Here is a 25700-nt window from a genome sequence, read left to right on the forward strand (position 1 = left end):
AACTTATTTTTAGTTATATATTTAGTTGTTGTTGTTTTTTCCTTCTTTTTTTACATTTATTTTGTTGTATATTTCTCAATTAAATTTGATGGAAATTTGTCATGAAATTTAAATGTGTATATCTTAACATAATTTTTTTGGTCTGGGTTAAAAGAAGCTAATACCAGATTAGACAAACACAGATTTTATCTGTGACATTACAGTCCTTCTCTCATCTGTGGGTTATTAGTACAGAAAGTATACAAATATAAAACATTACTGTATAAGCCTGTTATAGATGCTTTTATAATATTTATGTTTGTAGCAAGTGAATAGTTTCTTGAAAATTAATATTCTATTTTAAGTTTTAGTTTCATGTGTGAACACAACCCATTTGAAAATACCAGTAATCAGCTCTTGACAGTTTCCCTGAATGAGAAGTTGTAACTTTACCTGTAAAGTTCAATTTTGATGCTATGTGTGAACAGAGCCATAAGATCGTGTACAAGATCAGGATGCGCTGACATAAGAAGTCTGCTTTGGGCCAATCACAAAGTCCTGATGGAGATAATTCGGTTGTTTAGGAGTCAAAAAAATTCCCTCAAATTGGACAGCTAGTGAAATTACTCTTTAGTCGGAGGATATCAAACATGTTTGATATTTTAGGGCTGACTATAGAGGAAATCTTGTAGTGTATGATGCTCCACGACTCCAATATGAATACATATAGTGAGCAGCCAATGAAAATCAAGCACACAGGGCCACGAAACTGGACCATGAAGGAATGAAGATGGCAAATAAGCAATTAACTTTTAACGCCATTCACCTCCAACTTGCATCGCATTCTTTTTCCACCCAATAATGGACCCAAATGCGCTTGGCCTGTTTGATTTGTGAGAATCGCGACTCGGAACAGAGTAGCAGCGACAACAACGACAGCTCCTAGTACATCCATGTTTGTTTAGATATTTCATGCATCTCCTAGAACGGGGGATGTGTGTTTCTGTGTAAGTTTGCGATCGGATCAGATCAACCTGAAAACCAGAGTGATCGTCCATTGTATGGTGTGTGAAGCGCGGTTTATGTCTGTAGCTATTTACATAGTTGTAAGTGTACGATACCTACAGTAGTATTATGATTATTATCATCCGAGGAAATTAAGAAATGTATTTGGCTGATAAAAGTACATCTCAGAGTTTAATGGCATTACTGTTAACACATGCAACAGAAAGCTGTTGCATGTGATAATAGTAAATGTGATAAATTTACCTGTAAAGACAATCCAACCATTTTATTGAAATTGACAAGATTTCATGAGTGGCTATAGTAACAGTTCAGACTGATCTCACAGAATGAAATCGCAAACAGTAAGTTGACTTTTCTTTAGCTAAAATCGGTCTGTTTTCCTAAATGTGAAACACTGCCCCCAGTGGCCAAAATAGTACGTGTTGTTGGGCGTTTAGGCACGCTGAGCTTAATTTTCCAGGTAAATTGTCCATGGAGGGACAATCAGGGCCATAGCAAGGTAATCTGGGTCCTCTTTCCTATTAAAAATACAGTTTCGAATTTGTTGTGGGCCTCCTGGATCTTTGGGCCCATAGTGTTGTTACCAACTTTCACCCCACTAACTACGGCCCTGGGGACAATAGCGAGTTGTTTTCAATTTCACAGGCTGTAAAACAGTGGAAAATGACATGCTGACTTCCTTTTTTTTCCCCACAAGGGAGGAAGTTTTGAGTTCTGCAAGTTACACTATGTTTTCACAGTACAATGAATTATTTTACCTCAAAAGATTTATATAACACTCAAAATACAGCATGCCACATTTCATTTCAAGTGTCTTTGTGAGATTTTAAATTACAACCATATAAACGTCAAACTCCAAAAGCTAACTTAAAAACAAACAAATAAACAAAACAACAACAAACAACACTTCTTGCTCCATTCACTCCCTTTCAAATGCATCCGAAGGGCCGATTCCTACATGCTGGAAACCCAAACTCATGCGAAGAAATTTCGTACTATACTGCGAATCAAAAGTTCAAGTTTGGGGGCCTGGGTAGCTCAGCAATTAAAGATGCTGACTACCAGAGTTCAAATCCAGGGCGTTCTGAGTGACTCCAGCCAGGTCTCCTAAGCAACCAAATTGGCCCGGTTGCTAGGGAGGGTAGAGTCACATGGGGTAATCTCCTCGTGGTCGCTATAATGTGGTTTGCTCTTGGTGGGCTGCATGGTGAGTTGTGTGTGGATGTAACGTGCATTACCGCGGAGACGTAGCACATGTGGTGGACCATGCTATTCTCCGCGGTAACGCGCTCAACAAGCCACGTGATAAGATGCGCGGACTGACGGTCTCAGACGCGGACGCAACTGAGATTCTTCCTCCGCCACCCAGATTGAGGCAAGTCACTACGCCACCACCAGGACTTAGAGCACATTGGGAATTGGGCATTCCAAACTGGGTAGAAAATGGGAGGGGAAAAAAAGTTCAGGTTTGGTGAACTCTGAATCGTGAATCGGTATGAACAGAGGATGCGTGACCAATAGAAGACTGAAATGTCACACGCTGACTTCTTGGCTTAATACAAAGAATACATATTTTATTGTTGCAGGAAAGTGAGTAGACAATATATTTTAACATTTTTAGTATAATATTTATTTGTTATATCCTGGTCCATAACGTTGTCCAAAAAAGATTCGCGTGCTCAAAGCCTGTGATCGCCCCTTTACACGAAATGCAAAAAAAATGAACATTTTAAGACGATCCCTAACATTGCTGTTATCGAGAAACTGAATGTGTCACGAGATCTGCATGAACATTGGAAATCTTTACTGTTCCTCCAAGCCCCCTAATAAATCAAAATTTCACAAATATAACGATCACGTCAAACAACAAAGCCAATTTCGGTTTCGCTTGGAGAGCGCATGACATCAAAGAACAACACGGAAACGATTTAGCGATGTACAGGAGAGGGGGGATGGATGGGACTGTAAATGCACTATAGTACACATAGTGTTTTAGGGCTTTAGATTTGTTTTCCTTTTTAAATAAATAAATGGAGGATGAAGAAAGAATATGTATCTCCAGCTGTGCGGACTGGATGTCCGAGATGCCAGCGGGTCTTTGGGACGTCCCGCTGTGGAATCTTGCTATACCAGGTATGTCTGTTTTCAATTTTGTATTCCTGTTTAGCTAATAGCATCTAATAGATGGCGTGTAGGCTTTTTTTTTTTTTACATCTGTTTTTGCAATCGTCAACATCTGTGTATTGCGTACTGTTTTTCAGGAAGTCATGACACCATGACTTTCTGTTTAGACGAGCAATCCTCAGTGTTGCAGTCTGAGCTGAAGGTGGTGCGAGTTTTAGACACTTTGTTTCCCTGCATCGTCCGGCCCTGCATAATCAAATGGGCAACAACCCAGGTAGGACATGTCAGTCAATCTGAGTCTATCAGTTAAAGGGATAGTTCCCCCAAAAATGAAAATTCTCTGATCATTTACTCCCCCTCATGCCATCCCGGATGTGGATGACTTTCTTCTGCAGAACACAAATTAAGATTTTTTAGAAGAATACCTCAGCTCTGTTGGTCCACACAATGCAAGTGAATCGTGACCAGAACTCAGAAGGTCCAAAAAGCACATAAAGGCAGCATAAAAGTAATCCATACGACTCCAATTGTTAAATTCATATCTTCAGAAGCGATATGATAGCTGTGGGTGAGAAACAGATAAATATTTAAGTCCTTTTTTACTGTAAATCTACACCATTGACCAGCCCCAACCAGTAGGTGGCTGAATGTGAAAGTGTAGGTTTACAGTAAAAATAAGGACTTAAATACTGATCTGTTTCTCATGCACACCTATCATATCGCTTCAGAAGAAATGGATTTAACCACTGGAGTCTAAAAATCTTTTTTGTGTTCTGAAGAAGAAAGAAAGTCATCCAAATCCGGGATGGCATGAGGGGGAGTAAATGATGAGAGAATTATTATTGTTGGCTGAACTATCCCTTTAAGAATGTGTGTGTGCTTTGCAGTCAAAAGTTGATATCTTTATATCATATGTAGTATTTTTATGCTTATTTTTTCAGGAGGACAGCATTTGTAACCAGCTGGATTTAGGCATTCGGTTCTTTGATCTAAGAATAGCTCATAAGATAAAAGATCCTGATGAGGTTTTCTACTTTGCACATGGGATCTACTCCCTCCTGACAGTACAGGTAAGGTTGATCTAACAGTGGTAAACTTTAGAAGGTTAATTTCTCATTCCAGTCGAGATTACATTTGGCTGTGTTCTTGTTATTGTAAGGAGGCACTGACAGAAGTAGTTCACTGGTTAGACCAGCACACCAAGGAAGTGGTCATCATTGCACTTTCTGCCTTTGATGGCGTGAATCTGGACCAACACCAAGACCTTATTCAATTCCTCATAAGGGCATTTGGCAATAAAATTTGCCCTAGTTATGTAAGTAACCTCTGTATTTCCATTTATCGTCAAACATTTGCAATATCGCAACCAGAATCTGTGAGCAATCTGTTTAAATATCATTCAGTGCTGCCCCTGAATACAATATTTTGTATGTGTCATGCCTTGTCATTATTAAATCACCAGTAGGCTAAACATAAATATCACAGTGGACATTTTACACGCAACAACAGCCTTTACCTAACCTTAAAATTTGAAGCAAAAAACATTTTAATTAAAAACACGATTTTGTCATTTCAGGTGACACCCTCAGTACGAGAGTGTTGGAATCACAGTTATCAGGTTATTCTTACATATGATGACTCGGCTGCGGCTGGTCATGAGCAACTGTGGCCAAAGTGTGACTACTGGTGGGCAAATACATCAGATCCAAACCGTGTCATATCCTACTTGGAGGAAAGGAAAGAGGAAGGAAGACCAGGTCAGTCATAATGATTGTTTTCTTTAAAGCCATAACAAACCAGCAAAGCTAGTTTAAAACTAGTGCTTGTTTTAGCACTGTGGTTGATTGACAGTATGTGGGCCTTCACCGTTGTCCGGACGCATCGGTCCACATTAGTGTTTATGCAACAGGAGCCTGCTGGTACGTGATAGCTGTGCGGGATGTGTAAACCTCACTCTCCTGGCCTGACGAGGCGCACTAGCGACTGATGCTACAGGCTGTAGCCTTTAGCCACTTCGTTAGCACGCCCGCCTCCCATGCCGGCTGACACCGGTTCGAATCCCTCTCAGAGCGATTCGAGCAGGACCAGTTTCAGTGGTGCCGTGACCCGGATGGGAGTGAGGTTTAGGGGGGTGAGTGTAACGGGAGCCAGCTGGTACTTGATAGCTGTGCGGTATGTGTAAACTTCACTCCCCTGGCCTCAAGAAGTGCCCTAGCGACTGATGCTAGATGCTAGATGCTAGATGCTTTAGCCTCCTCATTTGCGCGCCCGCCTCCCATCCTGGAGACGCCGGTTCGAATCCCGTACGGAGCAGTTCAAGCAGGACCGGTTACATTTACACCACAAATGCAATGTGGTTGCATGTGTTTCTGCCCGTATGTGATTTCGGTTATCAGATCACAAAACGTTTTGGTCTCCATTTACACCTGTAGTCAGTGCTGTCCACATATAAAATGTATGGTAACAACAGGTGTAAATGGGGCTATCGTTCTGATTTGAATGTGATTTGAGTGCATTCACATACAGTATTACAAACCTTGATGATTTGAGCTTCCCGATTGTCTTTTTACTTTGTGTATCTTCTACTTATTGCCAAATGACACTTATTTGTAAAAATACAGTAGAAAATATAAGTGTTATAAGGATTTTCCCTAAATCAATAATGCCTCTACATTGTTTTCAGCTGGGTTTTTTGCAGCTGGTCTGAATCTAACTGAGGATGCCAGGTATGTAGTTTCCCATCCGTGCCAGTCTTTGAGAGGCATGACCCTGAGCTCCTATAGTCCGCTCCTGAACTGGGTCAAGCAGCAGCGTCCAGGTTCAGGCAAAACGTGCCTCAACATCATCTGTGCAGATTTTGTCGGGGTTTTCAGCAATGAATTTGCTCAGCTGGTTATTGGACTTAATCAAAAACTCTTAAAAGAGAAGGCCTGACATCATGTAGATCTTTGACTCTCGGCTGTTGCTGAAATATTACAATGGAAAATGACTCCTTGTTAGTCTTATAGATATATCTTGCTCATTCTTAGATGGTGAACTCACTATTATGCAACTTAAACTCTTAGGGGTATGGATGCTTTTGATAAGGAGACACATATTTCATGTTTACAAATTGATAATGTTTTGAGTTTTACGACAACCCCTAACTGTGAATGTTTCGTTTAGGTCCCTAAAATGGAAGTGGTTTGTGCAATGCTGCCATCTAGAGGCAATACATTTGTATACTGTTGTTTAAAGACTTCTGTTAAGAAGAGACGTGCCTCAAAATTATGTTACTGGCTAACTCATTGTGGCATCAAGCTTTCCAAATTATGTTTTTTGGTAGTTTCACAAAATGGACAAAGCATATTCATATATCAAACACTCAAGGGCCCAACAAATTGGTTGCAATGGCTGTCCAATTAGTCACACATCATTTTAGTAATATCTAATGTCTTGTCATGACGTATTAATCTTCTATAGTTGTGTTGACACTCTGGTTGGCTATCTGTTCATCCATGTGTGTGACATCCATCCTTGGGCTCCAATTTTTGATGGCTCTTCTGATTGCTCTCTCTAAGGTGCTTGACATTTATAGTACTTAAGTGATAATCCTGTTCACTGATGCCTTTCACACACAGTTTGTGTATGTTTGTGTAAATGTGTAAGGTAAATAAACATGAGGTTTTGCTTGAATATGTGATTGTTTTTCTTTGGATTCCATGTTAGAAAAACCATTCATAAAGTGAAATTTTCCAGGACCAAAACTGTATACACTGTAAAAATGTGGTAACCTGCAGTTGTTACCTTAAAGGGACAGTTCACCCAAAAATGAAAATTCACTCATCGTTTACGCACCCTCAGATGTGTGACTTTATTTCTTCTGCAGAATACAAACAAAGATTTTTAGAAGAATATCTCAGCTCTGTAAGTCCATTCAATGCAAGTGAATGATGGCCAGACATTTGAAGGTCCAAAAAGCATATAAAGTAAGCATAAAAGTAATCTATACGACTCCTTTGGTTAAATCCATGTCTTCAGAAGCGATATGATAGGCGTGGGTGAGAAACTGATCCATTTTTAAGCCTTTATTTACTGTAAATCTCCACTTTCACTTTCAAATTCTTCTTATTTTGTTTTTGACGATTCACTTTCTTCGTGCATATCACCACCTACTGAGCTGGGAGGACAATTAAAAATGACTTAAATTGATCTCTTCTGACACTGATCTGACATTAAACATGAGCTTTTTAAAATGCAATTTCATCTGGAAAGAGCACCCCCTACTGTAGATATCATTGGTGGTACTATTTTACAGTATAGTAAACCATTCATTTTGAGTAAAAAGATGGCAACTAGAATGTTTACTAATTGTATTTGTTTGAAACAAATACAGAATCATTGTTTTCATTTAAAAAAAAAAAAAATGCCTGGTGGTCAAAAAATGTGCAAAAAAACCCCATAAACTTGCATTGAAAATGTCCCCACACATAAATGTATATAGGGATCAGGATGTCATAGAGACTTGGGAATGGTCTCTTTTGACTTTCAGCCATTTAGTAATGCCCTAGCAACCACCTAGCAATAACCTAGTTATCACTCAAAACACCCTGACATTAGGTAAATATAATCAAGTACCAAAAAATTTAATAATTTTGGGGGGGTTTTACTTATATATTTATTAATTGTTGTGGAGAATCCAGACAGAGGCGTTTTGACCAAATACAAGATTAATATTAGTTTTTATAATGTTTCTAATTCTTAAACTGGTCAAAAATGACCCGAACATAACAGTAGGGTTGAGTGCAGAATAGAAAATTGAGGCAACTTCCACAGGGTGCCTAGAACTCCTCCAAAGGGTTCCACCAATGGTATCCCGACTATGTTTTGTCATGCTTACAGTGTGGACAACTTCATATACGAAAGACGTCCTCCTGGACCTATTTTTTTGCTTAAATTACTTCACACTGTTGCCCTCATGCAGTATAGTATAGTGCAGCATAGGATAATAAAGTGCTACATGTGATATTCATCACAATCAAAACATGGAATGAGATGCTTCCAGATAGATTGGAGAATTGCCTCCCCCATCCAGTCCCCACCTCTCTCTTCTAGTCTTTAACAGATTACCCAGGAGTTAAAGGAGTATGCACTGTACCCTGTGCAGTCTTTGTATTAGGCTTAGAGCCACAGAGGAAGCAGATGGGATAAGAAAACCAGGGGATCTAATTACACAAGCTTATTCAGCAAGCCAAGGCCCGACCAGAAGCAGGTAAAGCCAGCTGCAAAGCTTAAAGCCACTGTCCCCTCGCAGTTCCTCTTTCAGCTGCAAGAAGCTCTTAGCTCAGGGATTGGAGACAACTACTTTTATTTAACATGGAGAATGAGGAAGAGGAAGATGAAATCTTTGCAACAGGGCAGGGAGGATATGAAGGGCAGGAGAATATGGAGGAGCAGGAGGAAGAGGAAGAAGAAGAGGAGCCAGAGACTGGGAGAAAGAGCAGTTTGGATATCCCGATTCCAATTCAGTCGCTGGCCAGCCGCAGAGCTTCACTTCCTTGCCCAGTTAGTAGACACGGTGTGCATGAAAGTTTTGTGTGTGTTGTGTAAGGATTTGATTAAATCGTTTTCTTCATGTGGAAATTAAGAGTATTTTGAGTGTGATGTTATGCCGCCTAATAAGTGGAGACAGAAAAACATCAGTCACTTCTAAATGTATAAAGTGCTTTGCAAAAGGATTCCAAGTCTATATGGAATTGTTGTTCTCTGTTTTTTTATTTCACAGCACTGAGCTCAAAGCGAAATGTGTTATATGTCGTTTTATGTATAAAAAAAATGAGCTTGAAGTTAAATATGAAATATGATGACATGAATGTTTGCATGTGTTTTTGAACTCAAAGTGTTGTAAAGGCTCTAAATTTACACAGTTGAAAAACAGTTGCCTTAACTGGCATATACCTGTGAATCATTTAAATAACTACCATATTTTTTGCATAACAACTGAATTAGGTTGTGAATCTAAGGCACACCTTTAAAAAATGAAGACTTTGGCTTTGATTTACAGGTTAGCGAGCTCAGAGATCAAAGCAGGACACCCTTTTACCTAATCCAAACTCTGAGAGGAGTTTATCCCGTATATCTTTACCTAAGCACTATGTCAGTTTGGACGTGACTGATTAAAAGTACATTTTAAACTGATCAATATTGTTTTTTAGTGTTTCTTTTTTTTTTTTAGATAAGAAACTATCATATATAAACTTAAATAGTGACAATTGATTTTTAATTTTGCTTTGAAATGTTGTATTTAAAGTAGTTAAATTCTAGTAACCAACTGGATGTGGGTAGTTGACATATAACATGTCCATGAACTCGATTTTTGATAATTATTATTATTCAAAATCAAGTTTTTAGTTTAAAATGTATTCATGAGGGGAAAGTGTGTGTCTTAGGTCCTGCAACTGGTCACCATTTCTTTTAAATTATTAAATCAAATACAAATACTCCATCTAGTAAAGATGAAGTCATAAGCTCTGCATGTTTAATTATTACAGAAGAATTGGAAAATAGTATGTCACACTACAGGACACTGTTTTCTTGTTCACTGTACCCATATACTTTAATGTCTCAGGCTCAGCTGAATGCAATGCATTTGAGTCGTCTGCATGCTGCCACCATGGCCCCTAGCCCAGCTTACCTGAGCGGTGAAGCGAGGCCGTGCTCTCGTTCTAGTCATGGTGGCAATGGTGAGGAGGGAGCGCATGCCAAAGGCAGAGCTTCTGAAAGACGACCACCTGCTGTCCCCACCATCCCTGAGGTCCACGAGCCCCTGGAGAGAAAAGCTAGATTTAGGAGCCGAAATGTCATGTCTCTGGTATGTGTGATAATGAACTTACAGACCCCCAATCATTAAATAATCTCAGTAACATTATATAATAGGCTTAACTTTCATTTAAAGTGCTAAATTATTCAGATTGTTAGAAATGTCACTAATTTTTTAAAAGAAAATTCTGTTTTATGTTCTCTGTGGATCCCTGCAGTACCTCCACAGGCCCCCAGGGGTTCACTGACCCCCTATCCGAAATGGAGAAATGTATTAATAATATTAAAAGAGAGAGAAAAAAAATCTGTTTTGATACAGTGTTTAAGCAAGACTAGAAAAATAAAATCTTTAACCACTTTTTTTAGTCTTTTAGTTCCACTGCAAGGACATTTAGATCCTCACCTAAAGACTCTGATAAAACCTTAAAGGACAGTTCACCCAAAAATGTACATTCTCTCATCGACTCACCCTCATGCCATCCCAATCGTATTTGTCTTTCTTTCTTCTGCAGAACACAAACGAAGGTTTTCAGAAGAATATCTCAGCTCTGTAGGTCCATACAGTGCCAGTAAATGGTGACCACAACTTTAAAGCTCAAAAAGCATATAAAGGCAGCATAAAAGTAATCCATACGGTTTAATCCATGTCTTCTGAAGTTATCTAATCTAATTTCTAGCGCCATATAGTGCTCTGCGCATGCATCAAGCACTATAAATTTAATCTTGAGATTATGATCATGCCTAGAGACTGCAATGGCAAGATGCACAGTGAAAAAGGAGTTATATTTTGGTCTGTTCTCACCCAAAACTGATTGGATTACTTCAGAAGACATGGATTAAACCACTGGAGTTTTATGGATTATTTTTATGCTGCCTTTATGTGCTTTTTGGAGCTTCAAAGTTTTGGTCTAACAAAAGGAAATTAAATAAATAAATAAATAAATAAATAAATAATTGTCCTTAGTAACTTTGTTTTGTTGAGTCAATGTGAATTTATTTGTTTACTAAATGCAAAAGTTCTTGTTGAGAGAACCACTAATTTCTTGTTCTGCCAATTATCAATTTACAGTACAAGAAATTTCATTCTGTTAATAGCAATCTTTGCCTCTGAAGAGTGACTTAGACACACAATAGATCTCAACCCCTTAACACACAAACCTCAATAACGGTGACAATCAACAAACCTCATTAAGATAAAAGACTAACAGAGGCAACAAAAAACAACAATAACACCAAAAATAAAGTCAGCAAACAGCAAAACAATAAGACTGTAACACTAACTGCATAATTTATTTATGTTGCAATGCATGCTGGGAACTCGCAAATCAGCAACATTGGTCAATATGAAATTGTAAGTTCAAACAACTCTATTAGGCTAGTTGGAACAACATTCGGAGGAATATTGTTGGTCTAACTTGTATTTTTATGTAGATGCAAAGTAATTTATATTTTGTAGTATCTGTGACTCACAACCCCCAGCTGGATAAAATGCAATTTCATTTTTTACAGTGTAAATATAATGTGCGGTGGGATAAATTCAACTGGATTGATAATGTGGTATCTGCCTTTCAGAGTGATGCTTACAGTGTGTGTTTGATCTGCCATGACGACCTACGCAAAGGAGGAGTAGCTATCAGAGAGCTTCACTGTTCCCACAGTTTTCACAGCGAGGTCAGATTTCAGACTTTATAAAATGGTAGTCTGGAGGTTGTAAATTGTCTTTCAGGAGTTTAACTTCAGAAATCTTCTACAGAAGTCTTCTACAGCCTGAACAGCTATTGGCATAAAAAGACAGTTCGCCCAAAAATTCTGTCATCATTGACTCACCCTTGTGTTGCTGTAAACCTGTATAACTGTCTCTCTTTTGCAGAACACAAAAGAAGATATAATGCTGAATGAGAGCCTCAGTGACCATTCACTTTAATTGTATGGAGACAAATTGGTGACTGGGAATAACATGCTCCATTTAAGACTAACATATCCCTTTTGTGTCCACAGAAGAAAGAAATTCATACAGGTTTGGTGGAAATGATGACAGAATTTATATATGTAGGTGAACTATTCCTTTAATTCCACAAGTGACTGATAATCACTTGCCAAATATAAATGGTTCAAAAGTCAGGTTTCAGCTACTATCTGTTCAGTATTTCATCTGAGTGAGTAGCTGAGCCTTGTTTTCTCGCTAACCATCTTAGGGCATTTCAGTTTAGCTATGATCGCTTGTAAACTGGGGTATTAAGGCCTTATTCTCTATAAAGCTGCTTTGGAACAATAATTACTGTTATAAGCACTATACAAATAAAACTACACTTAATTGAATTGAATATGCTGCTCTTTCTGATTTAGTGCATAGAGGAGTGGCTGTGGACCAAGCAGACCTGTCCTACATGTCGAAAGCATGTTGCCATGCCGGAGCCCCTCTACTGGACATCTACCAGAGTAATAGTGCCCTGAGCTCTTCAAGCACCCATACAAACCATCCGCTTTTTTATGGGATGTATAGCAAAGATCTTCTGTCTCCAAAAGATTGGATATAAGTCGCACAATGGATTTAAAAGGAACAGCCGTTGTTCATATTACACTGTTCTGTTGCATTCTAGCATTATTCCTCTAACACGGCAAGAAAGACCCATTTACAGAGACTCTAAGTTCTAAATCTGTGGTGCTTCAAAATGGTATTAGAAAGGTGCTTCATAAAGGTTTGCGAACATTTGCAAAGGGGAGATTGTGTAAGTCAGGAGAAACATCACATTAGGCTTATTTTTCTCACAACTGCATGAAAAGCTGTTTTTATTATTATTATTTATTATAAGGAATGTCTCATTTTCTACCTTGAATATTTTTTTCTGGAGACAAATTTACAAGCTTTATCATGCAAATGTAAAATGTACCTTACTATATTTGTGAATATTTTAGAGTTTTATATTATTATTATTATATAAAACTTCTGTTTTACAATGTAACTAATGTAAATATATACATCGACAAAGGTGTAGGCCCGAAGTGTATATTCATACGTTGTCTACACACATCTTTAAGAGTCCAGTGTGAATGTAATACATCATGAGAGCATGTTTAGGTCTAAACAATAAAGGTAAACAAAATCTGTGTTATCGATTATGCTATTGGTTTCAGTACGTCGAACGTGATGACGTCGCATAATCGTTGCCGTGGCTACATACGGAAGTTATCGAATGCACCTGTTACACTTTCGAACAGGAAAGGGAACAAATCAATACATTTTCTTTGAACAGAGTTGCTTTGTGCCACGTCTATGACATCGGTTTTATTGGATCGATTTTTATTTTTTATTTTAATATCGTGAATCTGAACATTAATGGATAAATTAAAGAAAGTTTTGAGTGGCCAAGACGACAATGGCGACCTCAACGTACTGCAGGTAGTAACGATTAACAGTTTACAGCCCGCTAGCTCGATTAAGTTGTAGTTGCGTTATATTCTCAATCAAATCTAATTGTGGCTACTTCAAATTTGTATCTAGACCTGTACATCTGTACATACCATGTGTTTACCCGGCTGTCATAACATTGTAATAATAATTTCTATAAAAAGCATAGTAACTGCGGAGGAGATGTCATGTTTAGAAATCTGAAATCGATTTTAATTGTCTGATTTTTGTAAAAACATACACTGGCGGCCAAAAGTTTGGAATAACGTACAGATTTGGCTGTTTCGGAAGGAAATTGGTACTTTAATTCACCAGAGTGGCATTCAACTGATCACAAAGTATAGTCAGGACATTACTGATGTAAAAAACAGCACCATCACTATGTCACGTCAACTATCAAATCTAGACCGGACCCATTTCCAGCAACCATCACTCCAACACCTTATCCTTGAGTAATCATGCTAAATTGCTAATTTGGTACTAGAAAATCACTTGCCATTATATCAAACACAGTTGAAAGCTATTTGGTTCGTTAAATGAAGCTTAACATTGTCTTTGTGTTTGTCACTGTATGCAATAGACTGGCATGTCTTAAGGTCAATATTAGGTCAAAATGGCAAAAAAGAAACAGCTTTCTCTAGAAACTCGTCAGTCAATCATTGCTTTGAGGAATGAAGGCTATCCAATGCTTGAAATTGCCAAAAAACTGAAGATTTCATACAAAGGTGTACACTACAGTCTTCAAAGACAGGACAACCGACTCTAACAAGGACAGAAAGAGATGTGGAAGGCCAGATGTACAACTAAACAAGAGGATAAGTACATCAGAGTCTCTAGTTTGAGAAATAGACACCTCACATGTCCTCAGCTGACAGCTTCATTGAATTCTACCCGCTCAACACCAGTTTCATGTACAACAGTAAAGAGAAGACTCAGGGGTGCAGGCCTTATGGGAAGAATTGCAAAGAAAAAGCCACTTTTGAAACAGAAAAACAAAAAGAAAAGGTTAGTGGGCAAAGAAACACAGACATTGGACAACAGGTAATTGGAAAAGAGTGTTATGGATCTTAACCCCATTGAGCTTTTGTGGGATCAGCTAGACTGTAAGGTGCGTGAGAAGTGCCCGACAAGACAGCCACATCTATGGCAGGTGCTACAGGAAGTGTGGGGTGAAATGTCACCTGAGTATCTGGACAAACTGACAGCTAGAATGCCAAGGATCTGCAAAGCTGTCATTGCTACACGTGGAGGATTTTTTGATGAAAACTCTTCAAATTGTAATAGTAATTTTTCACATTATTAATGTCCTGACTATACATTGTTGAATGCCACTTTGGTGAATAAAAGTACCAATTTCTTTCCATAAGAGCAAAATCTGTACATTATTCCAAACTTTTGGCCGCCAGTGTATGTTTACATGAATATAACACGGCTGTTGTAGGCAGCGAATGAAGCATCAACACTGGGATGGGGCACGCGCGTCAAGGGATTCGTCGCGTGCTTTCTGGTGGGCATCGTGTGTTCAGTTTTGGTAAGGTGCATCTGCGTGTGTCCAAATAAAATGGTTTCTATAGTGCTCATCTCAGCCAAACCTCATCTCTTTCCTTATTTTTGTCATTCAGGGGACGTGCTTGCTTTGGGTTCCTAAAAGCGGACTGACACTTTTTGCAGTCTTCTACAGTTTGGGCAATATTGCCTCACTTTTGAGGTGAGTCATGCAGTTTTATCTCTCCACCTTAAATTTGATCTCGATAGGGTTGTGTCACTGACTACCTTGTTTATAATGATGGATCATGTTTGCATTGGCATGTGGATCAATGACAAATAAGAATGTCTGAAATGATGAAAAGGAACAATATTTTTTATAATCAAATAATGTCAAGTAGTGTAACCATTAAGTGAATAGTAATATAATATTTTCTGCACCTTAAATACACGTGAATGAACACATCCTAGTTATTATTTTCATAAAATGTATTTTCAAGATGAAAGGTACACAGTTTGGCCGAAAGTGTGTGAACAAACCCTTTTAATTAACACGTTTGGCTATTATAGGATGAATATTAAAGCTACGCCAAACACTGCCATTCTATCTAGAGAATTGTGCTTCCAACTTTGTGTCAGCAGTTTAGAGTGGGCACTGTTTTTGTTCCAGCATGACAATGCCCCTGAAGAGAGCGATGTCCAAATAGAAAAGTCTGGTGGAAGAAATTGACTGGCTTGCACAAAGGCAAACCCCAGGCCTGAAACCAATTGAACACCTTTGGGATGAATTGGAACTGAATGCCTGTCATGCCCCATTGCCCAGTGTCAGTGCCTGACCTAACTGATGCCCTTGTGTCTGCATGGGAGCAAATTGACTTTCCAGAAGAGTGTAAACTGTAATAGCAGCAAAGAAAAGGATAAAGCATTGTTTTTGAAATTAAAGGAATAGTTAACCCAAAAATGAAAATTCTCTCATTGTTTATTCACCCTCATAACATGTCTTTCTTTCTTCTGTATAATCTCAGCTCTGTAGGTACATACAATGCAAGTGAATCGTGACCAGAAAAAGCATATAAAGGCACCATAAAAGTAATCTATAAAACTTCAGTGGTTTAATCCATGTCTTCTGAAGTGATCCATTTGGTTTTGGGTGAGTACACCAAAAATAACTGCGATGATTATTTCAAGCTCGATTATACTTCCTCTGCACATGCGTCAAGCACTAGGAAGTGTAATCATGCTTGAAATCATGATTGTGCAAGATGTACAGTGAAAAAGGAGTTATATTTTGGTCTGTTCTCACCCAAAACCGGTTGGATTGCTTCAGAAGACATGGATTAAACCACTGGAGTTGTATGGATTACTTTTATGCTGCTTTTATGTGCTTTTTGGAGCTTCAAAGCTTTGGTCAACATTCAATTGCATTGTTGAAATATATTCTACTGAGCTGAAATATCCTTCTAAAAATCATTGTGTTCTGCAGAAGAAAGAAAGACATACATGTCTAGGATGGCATTAGGGTGAGTAAATGATGAGAGAATTTTCATTTTTCAGTGAACTGTTCCTTTAAATGTTCAACAGGACACAAGAGCATCAGTGAGATCAGGCACTGACATTAGGTTAATGGGCCTGGCTTGCTATTCCAATTCATCCTAAAGGTGTTCATTAAAAGTTCAGATCTGGGCTTTGCGCAGGCCAGTCAAGTTCCTTCAAACCAGATTTACAGTAGTAAATCATTTCTTTATGGTTAACCATTTCTAAACCACTGCTTGCTCTGTGCATAAGAATAATATCACTTTGGAACAGAAAAGGCCCTCCCGAAACTGTTTCAGCAAAGCTGGAAGCCCATAATTCTCTAGAATGTCTATAAGCCCTGTTCACACATGCATCCAGGTAAATTACAGGGAAATCGTTGCATTGCCTTTACTGGTAAATGTATCACATGTGCTGTTCACACATATCATCAATATGGAAATTTATACAACTTCTCATTAAGGGAATTTGCCAGAGCAAAATTTACCAATATTTTCAAAAAGGTCATGTTCACACATGACCTCGAAGCTGAAAAATGCAGTACATTTCCTGGAAAAGGCTGTATGTGTGAAAGGGGCTATTGTATGGTGTTGCATTAATTTTTCACTGGATTTTTTTTCGAATATAATTTTTTTTTTAATCATGAATAGTACGTTTTTTTTTAGGCTTATAAAATTTGATGACCTTAACCTTGCTTGTCATAAAAAGGCCAAATTATCTGTTATTTTAGAGACCTTCTGACCTGTACACATTTACAAGAGTCTGCTGAGGTCCTCTCTGTGATACATTACAGTTTTATGATTTTCTTTTTTTACATGACAACAAATGGTTTCCTGCATGTTAATTATACCACAATGTGTGTTTTGGCTGGCAGTTTTTGTTTTGTTTTTTTGTTTTTTTCATTTTGAAACTGCTTAACTTCCTTGTTTAAAGACATAATAATGAAAGATTAATGAAAATAATGAAAGCCTTTAATCAGGATTTTTTCCTTGTAATCTCAGGGTGGTTACACCAACTAGACATTTTTACTTGATGCCCCACGAAAAATATCAAAATGAATTTTTATTTAGAATTTGAAAACATGTTCATAATAGAAGAGGTGTATTAATGTATGTATATAAATTGTATATTAAATGCAATTTTGAATAAATATACCATATCTGGACAAATAAAATCATTGTCATGTCTTTGACCCATGTACCGTATGCACTGAAGTGCAGCATCTATATGGGAATCTATAAGCCTGAGAAGGTGCAACACAAAATCCTTAATGTATCGATGTGGACTACTTTCAGCACAATGTTCTTAATGGGACCTTTAAAGCAAATCAAGAGGATGTGTGACAAGACAAGAGCACTGGCAACTGCCATTATGATTGTGAGAACATACACACACACACACACACACACACACACACACATACATACACACACTGACATCATAAATTAAAATAAATCTAGAGATTCAGATATAGATTTGTTGATAGTATGTTTCTTGTATATGAATTTGTGGCCCTTTGAGCAAAGTATAGTAGTCTACTTGTGTTTTTATGGGTTTGCAGACATGCCTGGTGCTGACCTTTTGTGCTGCGTTTTGGGTAAGTTGGTTTCTTGTCGTTGCTTTTTAAAGTTTAGAACTTTAGCTTTTACCTAACAAGTTTTTATCATTATAAAAAGTTCAATAATAAGTTTTTATCATGGATTATGTAACACTTAATGTTACCATGTTTCATGGTAATTTACTGTCATTATCTTTTTAACTCTTTCTCAGTGGAAGAACAAAGGCCTTGCTCTGCTGTTCTGTGTCCTCCAGTTTCTGGCTTTTACTTGGTAAGAAACCAGATAGCCTTAGTAATGAACTTTTACTATATAAATGATGTAATTGTATACATTCCTGTTTGTGTTTACATGCATGTTATTGTTAAACCGGTGAGAGTCAGCGGAAGTGAGAACTCCAGTATACCAGTCAGATACAGTGTCAATAAGGAACGTTGAACCTTGAACCTGTACGTCCATATAATTATTAAGCTCTGTCCTCTCCTGACCTCTGAATTGCAGGAAAGGGGGCATAAAATCAATTGCAACTTCTCGACCGGCAGTGTTTTTTGGTCAACAAATTGACAAATCTAAATTAAACAATTATTTCCCTAGATTTCAGCTGAGCTCATTTGGGTTAGGGCCAGAGCATCAGTGGAGAATCCAGCTCTGACTTGAACTGCTTTGTTCTCTCAAGCTCTGTGCCATGTTGTGAAATATATTTATTGCAAATTCAAACACTGTGAAACTGAGCTTAGTATTGTTGCCATTTTAAGCAGCTATTAGGGATATTGAGACATGTAAAATGCTTGTATATTGTGTTTATTTAAAGGAATAGTTCACCCAAAAAACGAAAGTTCTCTCATTATTTACTCACCCTCATGCTATCCCAGATGTATATGACTTTCTTTCTTCTGCAAAACACAAACAAAGGTTTTTAGAAGAATATCTCAGCTCTGTAGGTCCTCAAAATGCAAGTGAATGGTGGCCAGAAATTTGAATCTACAAAAATCACATAAAGTCAGTATAAAAGAAATTCATAAGACTCCAGTAGTTAAATCAGAATTTTCTGAAACAGTATGAGAGGTGTGGGTGAGAAACAGATCAATATATCTCCACTTTCACTTTCACCTCCACATTCTTCTTCTTTTGTTTTTTTGGCGATTCACATTCTTCATGCATATGCCACCTATTGGTTGTGGCAGGTCAAAGATGGAGATTTATAGTACTAAAAGGTCTTGCATGTGCATGAAGAGTGTGAATCGCCAAAAAAACAAAAGAAGAAGAATGTGGAGGTGAAAGTGAAAGTGGAGATTTAATGTAAAAATGGACTTAAATATTGATTTGTTTCTCACCCACAGCTATCATATAATTTCCTTAAATATGGATTTAACCGCTGGAGTTGTATGGATTACTTTTATGGTGCCTTTATGTCTTTTTTGTACCTTCTGGCCACCATTCACTTGCATTGCATGGACCTACAGCTGAGATGTTCTTCTAAAAATCTCCATTTGTGTGCAGAAGAAAGAAAGAAAGTCATACACATCTGGGATGGCATGAGGCTGAGTAAATGATGAGAGAATTTTCATTTTTGGGTGAACTATCCCTTTAAAGCATTTGCTCTTATCCAGAGTGATTTAAAACGATAAAACGATTGCAATAATGGCTCTGCTGCGTCGAATAAGCTGCATCATTTTTGCGGAGTAAATAATTAAAGTAATGCAGTGACTCCTGTTATTATTGCATATTAAATTGTAATGACACTGAAAATGTGTTGGTTTAACTTAATTCAGTTGTGGACATTGGTTCCACAAAATGAAAATGAGTTTCCTTAATATGAAATTAAAATGTAGGCGTGTAGCGAAAACATCAATTAATTGAGTTAGCCTTACTTATATTTGATCTGTTTAAATAACTCCATTGAATCTTGCGGCTTGGTTCTAGTTAGCAAAAAACACATTAGCATATTATATCTTTTTGTACTGTGAAATCAGAAGTCAGTCAGCATAATAACTGACTTGGGATGATCCCTCAGTTATTGCTTTATGAGAAAAGCTATATACATTGATATTTCAGTAGAAGTTTACCCATCCTCGACCTAACCATTAGCTCTATCCTTCTCCACAATGGCAACCACCAAAAATATTCAACATGACAGAAACTCCTCTAAATCCCAACATAACTTCATTTCGCGTAAAAATGCATTAAAATAAGACTAAATCTCCTAATTTAGTCCCATGCAAAGCATAATGGGAAATGTAAATCTCCTGCTCCACTTCAGTTATACATTGATGCAACAAATATTATTCACATAGTCCCAACACAGTTGGATTAAATAAACATAAATGGATTGTACACAATGAAATTAAGTTGAGTTTTGTTGCATTAACCTATTTTAATCAAGTTAAATGATCAAGCAGTAAAGCAGCATCTGTTAGAAGTCTGAATCCATTTGAACTACATATATATGACATGTTGCCTTTGATAAGTAAAAATCTGTCCATTTGATTTCGCAGGTATAGCTTATCTTACATTCCTTTTGCGAGGTGAGTTTCCCTTTTCAAATAATAATAAAAAAAAAAAAAACTGTTGACATTTAATTAATGCTCCGAGATATATAGCAGGAAAAAAGAAGAAGAAAATGTCATTTCTGGAGACAACTTAGAATTGTTTTTGACTGTTTAATACGTAGATGTAATAGATAAGCTCGCAAAACTAAAGCAACTATTATGTATTTTTGGTATGTAAAATTGTGAAAAGCTGCAATATCTGTCTTAAAATGACAGTTTTTAACTCATAAGAATGCTTTTTGGTATTTAATATGTATATAAAGTGTAAGTTTCACAAATCATTTATACACTAAATTTGCTCAAAGCTGTGACATTGTCAAAGACACTTTTAAATCGTCTATTTTATTTTATTTTTGGGGTTTGTTTTTATTTAGGGATGCAATTGTTAAGCTGTTCTCCGCTTGCTTCAAGTGAGATGCCTCTGTGTGCTGCTATGGGTCCAGCATTGGTGCTGGCTTCAATGCCACTCATGTACCCACTCTGTAACCTGGCACACACCACACTTCAGGCACTCCCCCTTCCTCTAATGGATGGACACTCTCCATCTGTGTGAAATAGCAAACACACACAAGTACTCACACACAAACAAACACCTGTGCTTTACTCTCAAGTAGGAAACTATGAAGGATGGGACATGTAATTCGGTAAAAGGTTAATGTTAGGTCTCTTCCCTGTAACTGTAGAGACATGTTTGATACAGTAAGAATTAGCTGCACACTTTATTTTTTAACTGCTGCATAATTGCTAAATGATTCCGTTCCATGTGCCTTCCTCTCTGCCTTATACTTGAGTACTAGATTGGGTAGAATTGTAACCAATGTGTGCTGTTTTTGTTTTGTAGTGTTATTTGTATGGTAGTTTTGAGTGTTTTCTAAATAGTTGTGTTGCAATCATATTTCAGTCTTCAGAAATGACCTAGTAGATAAGTAATAAGACCGTTTCTGTCATCCTGTTTCTTATGTAATTCTTATCTTATTAGATAAGTAGAATATTAATCACTCATTGGGGTGCCAGTGCATATCTTGAGAGTTCCTTTTCCACCAGTTTTAGTTAGCTTTGTGTTTAAGATCAAAATCATGTGGCTTTTTCTTATGAATTTATTGTATTTAAGCCTTTTCATTTTTGCTGGAGCGATTTCAAGAATGACAATGTTAGTTTCCCCTCTTTTCCTATTTTTTTGTCATTTCAAATCATCATTTCAGCAGCTGTGGGTTTACCGAAGAGACCTCTTTTGTTTTACAGCACATACATGGAAATATTATCCAGACTATAAAAGAAACATATACATTTCAGAATAATTTTATCATGACTAAAAAATGTGAATTTCCCTATAAGATCAGTATTTTGTTATTCTTAGTTGTCTTTTATTATGAAGATCTACTTTACTGTTATAAAGAAGAATATAAACTATGTGAGATTAAATTTATGAAAGTACATAAGAAACAAAATCACTATTTTTATGTGGAAATATTACTATAGCATTGCTATTAAAAGGTATTCGAATTCGTTAAGTCTTTTTGGATCTATGTTTTATTTAGTCCTTAGCCAAATACATTTAAACTCAGTTTTTCACAATTCCTGACGTTTAATCATAGAAAACATTCCCTGTCTTAGGTCAGTTAAGATCACTATCTTAAGAATGTGTAATGTCAGAATAATAGTAGAGAGAATTATTTATTTCAGCTTTTATTTCTTTCATCACATTCCCAGTGGGTCAGAAGTTTACATACACTTTGTTAGTATTTGGTAGCATTACCTTTAAATTGTTTAACTTGGGTCAAACATTTTGTGTAGCCTTCCACATGTTTCTCACAATAAGTTGCTGGAATTTTGGCCCATTCCTCCAGACAGAACTGGTGTAACGGAGTCAGGTGTGTAGGCCTCCTTTCTCGCACACGCTTTTTCAGTTCTGCCCACAGATTTTCTATCAGATTGAGGTCAGGGCTTTGTGATGGCCACTCCAATACTTTGACTTTGTTGTCCTTAAGCCATTTTGCCACAACTTTGGAGGTATGCTTGGGGTCATTATCCATTTGAAAGATCCATTTGCAACAGAGCTTTAACTTCCTGGCTGATTTCTTGAGATGTTGCTTCAATATATATCGACATAATTTTCCTCCCTCATGATGCCATCTATTTTGTGAAGTGCACCAGTCCCTCCTGCAGCAAAGCACCACCACAACATGGTGCTGCCACCCCCATGCTTCACGGTTGGGATGGTGTTCTTCGGCTTGCAAGCCTCACCCCTTTTCCTCCAAACATAACGATGGTCATTTCGGCCAAACAATTCAATTTTTGTTTCATCAGACCAGAGGACATTTCTCTAAAAAGTAAGATCTTTGTCCCCATGTGCACTTGCAAACTGTAGTCTGGATTTTGGAAATTGCTCCCAAGGATGAATCAGACTTGTGGAGGTCCACAATTTTTGTTCTGAGGTCTTGGCTGATTTCTTTTGATTTTCCCTTTATGTCAAGCAAAGAGGCACTGAGTTTGAAGGTAGGCCTTAAAATACATCCACAGGTACACCTCCAATTCAATACACCTCCTATCAGAAGCTAATTGTGTAAAATCATTTGCTGGAATTTTCCAAGCTGCTTAAGGCACAGTTAACTATATGTAAACTTCTGACCCACTGGAATTGTGATATAGTCAATTAAAAGTTAAACAATCTGTCTGTAAACAGTTGTTGGAAAAATTACTCGTGTCATGCACAAAGTAGATGTCCTAAACGACTTGCCAAAACTATAGTTTGCTAATATGAAATGTGTAGAGTGGTTAAATAAGGAGTTTTCATGACTTCAACCTAAGTGTTTGTAAACCTCTGACTTAAACTGTACATTTTGGTGTCAATGCATTGTTATTACTACTTAATTCAGTTTTATTATTATTATTATTATTATTATTATTATTCAAGGTGTATGTAAGCTACTATCATATGTGACACTCAAGACTTTTAAAGTTCACTGATGTGCGTAAATCATCTTCGCTACTGAAAGGTCACAGGGCTGATTTACTGATTTTTGATATGCAGGAGGAATCTTCGTTAATGAGGCCCTTTTTTCCCCCAGATTTAAACTCTTTGAATCTTCTAATCTCCACGCGCGTGTCACCGTAATTGGAGCACCGGTCGCTGGATCAAGTTTCCGTCAATACTGTTTTCAGCAGAGAACATCCTGTCTGTTATTCCTGCTCCACATGGCGTGGACAATACTACAGCTCTTATAGCATGTCGTGTCCTTATTTACACCGTAGATGTTCTCAGTTGAAGCTTGACTTTGTTGACAAGAAATAGGTAACAGGTTGTTCGTCATAACTCTAGAATGTATTATTTTACTACTAGTAAATAAAGGTCGTCGCGAGACCGTTGTCCTCATATGACCTGAACACAGAATTTAGTTCTTTATTGTTTGTTCTTGTGCAAGTACAACAACATTATTTATAGTGTTTAATAGTTTTTAATCCATATCTACTGTTTTATAGTTTTAAAGGTTGTAGTTTTCCATTTTTTTCTTATACACATCAATACACTTTAGGCTATCATGCGACACACTGATAATATCTGGAAGAAGAAAAAATCGTTTAAACGCTTTTCTTTATTCAGATCGCAGTATTTAGATGGAATGGATCTATAAAATGCGAGATCTTTTATATGAATCTATAAAGTTAGAATATGTCCAAAGAGGTCCTTTCTTACCTGAGCAACAGAAGAAGGTCTTTGTATTTAAGCAAAAGCGTCCTTTACGAGTTGTCCAGGGTGCTGAAAAGAACAAGTTGTTTAAAATGGATTTAGTTTATCTAATTTGCTTTAAAAGAGGCTATAAACATTACCTGAGCGTTATTTACAAGTTGTTAGCCATCATGTTAGCCACATCATTTTACAATTTCAAAATAAAAATTACGATGATAAAATGTATTTGTTTTTTAAGTAGATATGCTTTGTAGGCTAATTTTTGCCTACATTTTCATGGGAGATGTTTTCCTTTATTTATTAGCCTATTTAAATAGGCGCTTGACATTGCCTAAATATAAACATGAAGGTTTTAGAATGGATTTTAGAACTGAAACAATGAGTTGAGAATCAGTCATTTAATTAGATTAAACCCACGTGACTGCAGGTTTGTCCTCCTGTCATAAGAACAGGTGAGTGGACTTATGGTATAGCTCAAACATAGACTACTACACCTACTATTCAAGATTATCTGACTTCTCTTTTATGATTGATCCCATTCACCTGATGTTTTGTGTGATAGGGATTAAGTCAAAGTTTCCTCATAAATTATAGTGAGTTATAATTAAAGCAAAGTTCTCTTCTACTTGTCGAGAGGGTGTGAGGTTTGCCCATCACTCATGAAGGTGGAGGGAGACATAGGGAACGTCGGCGGAGCTGTGGCCACGAGTGACTGCTGTATCACCAGACTGCTGAGCTCATGGAGAGCGAGTTACATGCCGGTCGAGAGAAGGGAGATCCCACAGAGAAACAGCTCAAAGTCACCCTGGAAGATTCTGAACTCTGGAGGAAATTCAAAGAAGTGACCAATGAGATGATTGTTATGAAGAACTGCAGGTGAGCCATCGCATCCCATCTGACCAATATGTCAAAGTAAAAAAATAAATAATAAAAAATTTTTTATAAAGCACAATGGTGTTGTTTTTTCTTTCTTTTTTTCAAATAGACTATTGATTGCATTTGTTTTTCATAAAAGCTTTTAGAAATTAGATTTGCATCATTTGATTAAACTTAAATGAACACAGACAATTTTTATAAGTTAAATATTTTATAGATAAAAAGAGTAATTCACAATTTTTCATTCCAATTGTAGCAGAAATTCAGATGTTAACTAAACTATTTTTTATGACATTTACACTGCATGCCCAATTATTAGGCAAGTGAGTGTTCTGATCTTATCATTATTTCCATGCACATTTTCCAACTCCAAACCATATAAACTTGAATGCTTATTGGATTCAATCATTTTCAGGTGGTATGTATTTGTGTAATGAGGGAGGGTGTGGCGAAAGTGACTAACACGTGTGCATATCAAGGTGTGCATAATTATTAGGCAGCTTCATTACCTCAGGTAAAATGGGCCAAAAAAGAGATTTAACTGACACTGAAAAGTCAAATATGGTAAAATGCCTTTCAGACGGATGCAACACTCTTGAAATAGCTAAATTATTGAGGCGTGACTACCGGACAATCAAACGTTTTGTTGCGAATAGTCAACTGGGGCACAAAAAATG

The 25700-nt window shown here is 37.2% G+C and overlaps 2 protein-coding genes across 3 annotated transcripts; both read left to right on the plus strand.

The window, feature by feature from the left end:
• The first annotated feature begins 237 nt into the window (after positions 1–237).
• On the plus strand, positions 238–6792 carry zgc:112023 (PI-PLC X domain-containing protein 1). Its single transcript, XM_051712402.1, has 6 exons — positions 238–3138; positions 3267–3403; positions 4071–4199; positions 4289–4444; positions 4706–4886; positions 5813–6792. Exons 1-6 carry the CDS (start codon positions 3036–3038, stop codon positions 6061–6063), a joined length of 957 nt encoding a protein of 318 aa, XP_051568362.1. The 5' UTR covers positions 238–3035; the 3' UTR covers positions 6064–6792.
• A 203-nt stretch (positions 6793–6995) lies between these two features.
• Positions 6996–23295, plus strand: LOC127449167 (vesicle transport protein SFT2B-like). 2 transcript variants are annotated; one of them, XM_051712406.1, is made up of 11 exons: positions 8108–8673; positions 9737–9979; positions 11500–11598; positions 12274–13327; positions 14778–14867; positions 14959–15044; positions 17650–17731; positions 17916–17951; positions 18125–18183; positions 20406–20435; positions 20834–23295. In XM_051712406.1, the coding sequence occupies exons 4-11, from the start codon at positions 13265–13267 to the stop codon at positions 20871–20873; spliced, it is 486 nt and encodes a 161-aa protein (XP_051568366.1). In that variant the 5' UTR covers positions 8108–8673; positions 9737–9979; positions 11500–11598; positions 12274–13264; the 3' UTR covers positions 20874–23295. The 2 variants fall into 2 exon arrangements, 1 of the variants encoding a protein (XP_051568366.1); XR_007898675.1 differs by lacking the exons at positions 17650–17731; positions 17916–17951; positions 18125–18183; positions 20406–20435; positions 20834–23295 and adding an exon at positions 17085–17607 and having other exon boundaries at positions 6996–8673; positions 12274–14867.
• The last annotated feature ends 2405 nt before the right edge of the window (positions 23296–25700 follow it).

This window comes from Myxocyprinus asiaticus, chromosome 12, assembly GCF_019703515.2.
Source record: "Myxocyprinus asiaticus isolate MX2 ecotype Aquarium Trade chromosome 12, UBuf_Myxa_2, whole genome shotgun sequence".
NCBI classification, from domain to species: Eukaryota; Metazoa; Chordata; class Actinopteri; order Cypriniformes; family Catostomidae; genus Myxocyprinus; species Myxocyprinus asiaticus.

Bases quoted from the DNA above. Each gene is read 5' to 3' on its own strand.
- LOC127449167 (XM_051712406.1), top strand. From the start codon at position 13,265: ATGGATAAATTAAAGAAAGTTTTGAGTGGCCAAGACGACAATGGCGAC. The intron at 14,868-14,958 runs GTAAGGTGCATC...TTTGTCATTCAG, and splicing joins GCATCGTGTGTTCAGTTTTG to GGGACGTGCTTGCTTTGGGT. The intron at 17,952-18,124 runs GTAAGTTGGTTT...ACTCTTTCTCAG, and splicing joins CCTTTTGTGCTGCGTTTTGG to TGGAAGAACAAAGGCCTTGC.
- zgc:112023 (XM_051712402.1), top strand. From the start codon at position 3,036: ATGGAGGATGAAGAAAGAATATGTATCTCCAGCTGTGCGGACTGGATG. The intron at 3,139-3,266 runs GTATGTCTGTTT...ACTGTTTTTCAG, and splicing joins GTGGAATCTTGCTATACCAG to GAAGTCATGACACCATGACT. The intron at 4,887-5,812 runs GTCAGTCATAAT...CATTGTTTTCAG, and splicing joins GAAAGAGGAAGGAAGACCAG to CTGGGTTTTTTGCAGCTGGT.